This window comes from Oreochromis niloticus, unplaced genomic scaffold, assembly GCF_001858045.2.
Source record: "Oreochromis niloticus isolate F11D_XX unplaced genomic scaffold, O_niloticus_UMD_NMBU tig00001364_pilon, whole genome shotgun sequence".
NCBI classification, from domain to species: Eukaryota; Metazoa; Chordata; class Actinopteri; order Cichliformes; family Cichlidae; genus Oreochromis; species Oreochromis niloticus.
Window position 1 is genome coordinate 174,688 of NW_020327366.1, and position 7,503 is coordinate 182,190.

General features: G+C 41.9%; 1 protein-coding gene across 1 annotated transcript; it reads left to right on the top strand.

Moving 5' to 3' along the window:
- Positions 1 to 388: 388 nt before the first annotated feature.
- On the top strand, positions 389 to 1,815 carry LOC109199801 (C-type lectin lectoxin-Phi1-like). The gene is made up of 2 exons (XM_019355135.2): positions 389 to 731; positions 1,015 to 1,815. The coding sequence occupies exons 1-2, from the start codon at positions 389 to 391 to the stop codon at positions 1,359 to 1,361; spliced, it is 690 nt and encodes a 229-aa protein (XP_019210680.2). The 3' UTR covers positions 1,362 to 1,815.
- The last annotated feature ends 5,688 nt before the right edge of the window (positions 1,816 to 7,503 follow it).

A 7,503-nucleotide genomic window follows, 5' to 3' on the forward strand; every position in this document is an offset into this window, starting at 1 on the left:
GACACTGCTGCAAATTCTCGCTCTTTCCTCTTCAAACTAACATAATTGACTGCTGTTTGCTGTGCTGGGGGCATTGATTTTTACTGCTCTGCCTCTCTCTCTGGTTTAACAGTTGATGAGTTGTGTTAAGACACCCAGGGACAGCCCTGGCTGTTTTCAGGAAGATGAGGTTTGCTTTTAAAGCTCTCCTGCTTTTTTATTTCGATGCATAGCATATGTGCGCGTACTTGTGCACATGCTTGTGTATAAACGCGTCTGTATGAGCTGAACCGTACGAACGGCCACTTGAGGCGAGGATTCCCCTCCAGGAAGCCAAAGAGACAGTTTGAAGAATGAGAGAAATTAGTTGATAAAGATGTTTTTGTGTTTCTCTGTTAATTTGACAGAAATGATGAAAGACAACAAAACCTTTCATTTGATTATGGAGAAGAAGACCTGGACTCAGGCTCAGAGCTACTGCAGACAGCATCACACCGACCTGGCCAGTGGACTCGATCAGATATACAGTGAAGAGTTTAAGAAGCTGCAGAACTCTACAGCTTTGTGGATCGGCCTGTTCAGAGACAGCTGGAGGTGGTCAGATGGGAGTAACTTCTCTTTCAGATACTGGGACATGGACTCATTTAATGATGGACTAAACAACAGGAAATGTGCTACGACTCTGTTAGAGAGATCAGGAAGATGGAGCTCTGCTGGATGTGACCAAAGAAAGCCTTTCTTCTGCTATGATGGTGAGTTTACACAGATTTATCTCAGCTGTTTGTCCAATAGATGAACTGCTGGAATCACTGAGAGGATTTAGGTCAGTATGTTTCTTCAGCCTCTTATTTCTGCATGTATGTTGAACTTCTGTCAGAGGTGAAGATGTTTAGCTGATGGTTGGAACAAAGATTTCTCTGTAGAGCGACTGATTCATCTGAAGAAACACTGAAATGTTTTCTTTTGTTCTTCCATTGAAACTGGACCAAACAACCAGATTTAACCGATTTTATGTTTTCTGTGATTTTATGGCAGATAAGTTGATTCTGATCAGGGAAAACAAAACCTGGGAGGAAGCCCTGAATTACTGCAGACAGAAACACCATGACCTGGTTTCAATCAGCAACCCTGAGGAGCAGGGATGGGTCCAGGAAAGAGCCAAAAACGCCTCGACTCCTTTCGTGTGGCTGGGACTGCGCTACTCCTGCACTGCACGTTTGTGGCTTTGGGTCACTGATTATGTAGTGTGCTATGAGAGGTGGGCTTCAGGGGGAAAGACTGAAGACTGTGACATGTCTGCAGCCATGACCACAGGAGGGCAGCACGAGTGGGTCAGTCAGAGGAAAAATGAGACATTTAATTTTATTTGTATAAAACACTGAGGTTTAAAGTTAAAGTCACTTCTTAGCTGCACATGTAGATTTTCTGGGGTGAACTCTGTGTTTCTGCTCAGTGTTTACAGTCTCTGGGTTTGAAATGGGAGAAAAATGACCAACAGATTATTACCTGCAGGTTAGATATTTGCAGAGAGCAGTCTGTGTTTCATTTCCTCTCCTTTACCAGAGTCAGGAACATCTTGGTTTCTTCCTTCATTGTTGCTGGATTGGTTCATTATTAAACTGTAGCAGGATATTTGTTTTGATTGAGTTCAGATATGTTGATGGTTTGAATGTTTCTGCTTCATGTGCTGTAAATCTTTGTATCACACCTTTGTATCCTCAGCTTGAATTACAAAGCCTGTAACTAAAAGCAGGTAAAACCATGTTTGTGTCATGATTCATATGAGCTCTATAATCTGATCATGTGTTCATGAAGCCAAATAAACCTTCATTTAACCAAGTCTGTCAATGTTACAGCTTTCACAGGAACAAATACAAACAGCGCCACCTAAAGGTAAAACCAGTTAACATCAAACTAACATGTAGCTCTGTGACATTTCCACAAATGAAGATATCCAGGAACTGGAAATGAGTCTTTCACATCACTGTGGAGGAGTTTTGGTCGTGTTTATTTCGCAGAATTGTTTGAATTCAGCCACGTTGGAGGTTTTTCAAGTTCATCCCAAATAAACACAATCTGATTCAATCTTATTTAGACTTTGACTCAGACAGACCTCTCCCCATCTCTGTGCGACCTCTGTAAACCTGGTCCTGTTTATCTTGCTGATTTTTTCCACTCTCATTCACGTGGACCTTCATCTGTTCAGGTTCAGTGAGTCTCCAATCCACTATGACGTCCTGACAAATATCAGATTTGGTTATAAGTGGCAGCATGTCAGACTCCTCACTCTCTCTCCTCCACCATCTGAACCTCAGGAACTGAGAGGAGACCATGAGACAGACAGATGTCAGTGATGGTGATCCTCCATCATCTACAGTCACTGTTGTTGGGTCATTTCCTGTTTTACTTTGATAGTTCTACTGTCCCAGTGTTTTACCTTACATCATGTTTGATTCTGTTTCTAGTTTTTAATAAACAGCAGCGAGTCTAAAACTAACGAATAAAACATGTTTGTGGTCGTCTCTGTGTTAATGTTCTGATTTAAAAGCAGCTGAATGTTGTCGTGTGTTCATCAGACAGGAAGCTTAAATGTTTAAATGTTCAGACTCTAATATGAGTCTCAGCTTACAAACAAACAGCAGCACTGAGCCACTCAAGGATCAAATAATTAACTGGAATTAAAATGTTTGTTTTTGCCTCTGTGCCAAAAATAAGCAGATGAATCATTTGTTTCAACACTGGTGTCGTAGTGAATCACTGCTGCATTTCACTGTTATTTTTCATGTTTTTCATAGATTTTAATCACATTTTAAACCATGTGATGACATTTCTGGAGTATGAGGCTCTCATACACAGGACAGAGTTCAGATCTTCACTCCTGTTTTCAGTCACTGTGGACAAACAGATGTTACTCTCACCTCTGACACTGAGAGTCACTGATTTCTGTAGCAGCATGAGTCCATCCTTGTAGATGGTGCAGGTGTAGACTCCACTGTCAGTGAGGTGGAGGTCTTTCAGGGTCAGACTGAGGTTTTTAGCTCTCAGAGGATCTTCATTCATCTCTGTGTGGTCTCTGTGATCCTGGTCCTATGAGAGATGCTGGTGTTCATTGCTCTAATACACATGGACCGTCGTATTTTGGTGTTTCCAGTCTAATTTGACGTCCTGAGGAACATTATCTTTGTTTTTTCCTTTGTTTGTTTTCTGTTTTCAGGGTCAGACTGAGGTCTCTGCTTCTCGTGGGTCTTTTCTGCATTTCTGTTCCTTTAGCACAGCTGTTCTAACACCTCAGATACACCTGGACCAAATCTCCTCAGGTGAGCAAAGGATGCCTTTAAACGCTGTGAGCTGAAGAAACATTCTGAGCTCTTGTCTTGATGCATAAGATAAGATTACCTTTATTAGTCCCACAGGTGGGAAATTTGTTTCGGATGGATGCATGCTTAATCATCCAGATGAGTAAATCCCAAAAAGTGGATTCTGTTCATCTGGAGCGTTTTCAGTGGGAGGAACATTTCTTCACTCTGATGAAATGACAAAATGTTTCTTCCACTGAAAACGTTGCGTCCAGACAAACAGAATCCACTTTTTTGGAATTCTGAGATCTTCATTATCCAAAGGATCCTCCTATCAGAGCTCTGCTCTGTCTATATTTCAGGAAGTACAGGATTTCCTTCCCATCTTTCAAATGGGGAAAAATCCTGTGCTTTCTTAGGCACAGCCATGTTTTGAGGTAAATTAGCCTTGCCAAACATCCAGGGATTTTATAGGAAAGGACACTAAGGAAGAAATGTCTACAACCAAATCGAGCCAACACTGTAGCCAATTCTCTGCATTGCTATTAGGCATGCAATGTAGAGAATTGGCTGGAAAGGATTTACTGCAGGTTAGTGTGGTGAAAGATAGACATGTACAATGAGGCAAAAAGTATTTAGTCAGCCAACAATTGTGCAGGTTCTCCCATTTAAAAGATGAGACAGGCCTGTAATTTTCATCACAGGCTGGGAAGACTGAATCTGTAATAGGTAAGCAGCTTGGTGTGAAGAAATCAACTGTGGGAGCAATTATTAGAAAATGGAAGACATACAACATCAAACATTGTCTCCTGTAGCTGGTATAGTTCAGATGATTACAATGTTTAACTTGGGTTATATGCATTTATGTTGTCTTGGAGTTACAAGAAAACTCATGAACATGTGGATGAAGGCCAAAGTACCTGCAGCCAGGCTGTCCAGGCAGACTGTCGGGGAACTTTCAGTTAAGTTGAAAGAACTGGGAACTTACACACCAATCGAGTTTAACCGCAGGCTGAGGGAGTAATCAGAGTAATCAGAAACTGATAGATGGAAAGCAACAGAGCTTCAATACTTTATGTTGTGTGCAGGGCCTGTGCTTAGGAACAGCATACCAGTAGAGCTCTATGATAACTTCTGTTGCATCTATTGTGTAAATCTAAATCCTCCAGCTGTCACCTTGACCCTCTGTTATGACCCTCTGAGGCTGAAGCATCATTAACGTGCATGATCCACAAGCTTCAACTAGGATGTATAAATGTGTGCAGTGATGTGTGTGAAGCCTTTGAGGACTCACGGTGTTATTAGCTGTTAATGAAACACAGCTTCAGACGTTCAGTTATACGAAGCTGTGAAGGGCTGTCAGCAGGTGATGGCTCAGGTCACAGCCCACCTGTGTGATGTCACTGAACACCTGTGTACGAGCGCTGCTTCAGCCTCTGCAGTCGTGATGTGTTTATAGGACATCAGACAATCCTGCGTCCACAGAAGTCAAACAGTGTTTAGTCTTGGTCACAGGTCCTCTGATGTTCACACAGAGTCACGCTCAGTCTGAGGAAACTTTGTGTTAACATGTTTCTGTTCTTATAAAAACAGCTGATGATTTTACAGAAACATGATGCAAACATGAGAATGAACAAATGATTTTTATTAACAGACACTTTATTTTTCACTTTGCATGACGTCATCAACACTGTGACACCAGGGGGCGCTCATCACCAGCTGAAGAAGTGTGCAGTGATAATGGGGGGAGACGCAGTATTGTGTGTACTACAGTTGTACTGGACACCAGGTGGGGATGGTGGAGGTGACAGAGGGGGAGGAGTCTGTCCTGTGGCCCTTTTAAACCACACCTGGCCTTCCTCAGGACGTCACAGTGGAGTGGACACTCACTGAACCCAAACCCATGAAGGTCCATGAGAGTGGAAACAATCAGCCAGATAAACAGGACCAGGATTACAGAGGTCGCACAGAGACGACTTCAGTCTGACCCTGAAAGACCTCCACCTCACTGACAGTGGAGTCTACACCTGCACCGTCAGCAGTAAGGATGGATATGTCCTGCTGCAGAAAGTGGTGACTCTCAATGTTAAAGGTCAGTAAACACATCACAGGTCTCAGTGAATGCTGCATCAACAGCAGCTCCACCCTCCTCCTCCTCTTCTACAGGAGAAACTTTCTGTTTTTCCACATAATCTATGATTATTGTGCTGCCACGTCTCAGGTGGAGGAGGGCACCAAACTCTGAGGTCATAGGGGAGCTGAGGTATGAATAGGTTATTGACTGTGTTTGCAGAGCCCTTTTTAAAATGATGCTTTTATGACATTATCAGGTGTGGGGTGGTGGTCAGGGCTATCCAGACTGACCAGGGGGACGCTGAATGTAAGAAAAACATGTTTTGATAAAGAAAATAAGTTGTTGTTCTAAAGAATCTGATTGTTTGCTTGCAGGACACCAGGAGAGATGAGTCCTCCGTCACAGGTCAGTGAAGATGGTCACCTTCAGGTCAAAGGTCATTGCATGTCCAACCCACATCCACTGCCACTAAGTTAAAGACTTGGACCACCTCGATCCATGACAGTCATTCAGGTAGGGATGCCTGGACTGGAAACAAGCATCCTTACTAAGCATACTGTTTTGCATTTCAAAATAAAAGTTGGGCTTATTTTGATGTCATTAGAGGAACTGCTGTGAATTCTTCTTTTGAATCATCATCAGGTTTCTACTAATTGCTTTCTAATTTAATAGAACTTGAAATGTTTGTCAGTGGATGCACAGTTAGTCCTGCACAGTCAGAAACATCCACTTATCCTTAGTACTGTGTGCTTGCACTGAACAAGTTGTCCTAACAGAGTCACCTTCAGTCAGCTTTACTTAGTTTTTTAAGTTGTGGGAACTAATGAGGTTGTACGTTCATGTTGGGAGAAGAATAATCTTATTGTCACAGTATATAAGCTGTACGACTGTTTCAGGCTGATCCTTGGTGTGAGGCAGACTGTTGTCACACTGGGATCCTGTAAACTTGTCATTTCACCTGCTGAAGGAAATCTTTTTAAATCTTTTTCTCCTGAATTCCTTCTGAAAACATTTGAACACAACAAATCAGTGACCCGACGTGATTCTTCGGTTGGAAAGGAGAAAAGGAGGATTGGAGAGGCTCCTGACGGAGCTGCTGTCAGACGCCAGAAGTGGAGGAAACTGATTCACCCTCACAGAAGGCCTTCAAAATAAAGGTAAGCAGAGCCTGTTATATCAAAAGCTGCAAAATTGGCCATAAACCAAATTAAAATGTGAGCGGTGAGAGGTTACAGTTCCCTGTCACACTGATCGAGTGTTTACATGATAAGATACATGTTTAATACATAAAGTTGGAATTACAAGTTAGTAAGAAGGTTTTTAACAAAGGTTTAATTTAAGCTTGAAGTTTAAAGAAATTTCAAGGTTTATCAAGGCTAACACGGGAATAGGTCAAAGGTTAAGATTAAGGATTAAGATGAATCAGAAAATCATGTAATGAAATGAAAATATGAGATAAAGAAATAAATAGGTCAAAGGTCAGATTAAGTGAAATTTTAAGCCTTTGTTAGTTAAACTAAATAAAATAATCGGAACAACCGATTGGAGGAAAAAGCAAAGATAGTTGAAAATAGTTTGTACGGCATTAAGAAAAACATGTTTCAGTAAATTGTGTGTTGAGCTAAAACCACTGGAGACACTGGTAGAGACCTCAGATCATTGTTACTGAAGGAGGAGGAATTCCACCTTAAAATGTGTTGTTGCTGGATCGTTGCCTCAGGGGGAAAGTTGTGTGTGTGTTGAACATGCAGACTAACAGAGACTGCAGCTGTCAGCAGCCACACACACTTTATATTCTTCAAATCAAATCACAGTGAAACATGTTCACTGACAGCTCAGCTTCAGCATCTTATTCATGCTGTGACTGCAGCCGTTCAACTCTGTTTGTCTTTAACCCAAATCATCACAACATGGAAATATAATCATCAAAATGATGTGACTGGAAGGATGCAGCAGTCTGTGCTCCACCTTTCTCCTCCACACCTGCAGGTGGAGAACATGGATGCATGAATCTCTACAGAGTTCTTTGAATATTATCCGTCTTATCAGTTTTCAGTCAACAAAAATCCTCACAGAGCCAAAATAAGCAGTTTGTATCCAACATAACTCAGCTGGACTCTGATGCTCCGTATAACAGCCACACATGAGTCTGGA

What these genes read in the sequence shown, in the direction of transcription:
- LOC109199801 (XM_019355135.2), top strand. Translation starts at nt 389, where the DNA reads ATGATGAAAGACAACAAAACCTTTCATTTGATTATGGAGAAGAAGACC. An exon ending in GCCTTTCTTCTGCTATGATG is followed by an intron (nt 732 to 1,014) that starts GTGAGTTTACAC and finishes ATTTTATGGCAG; the next exon opens with ATAAGTTGATTCTGATCAGG.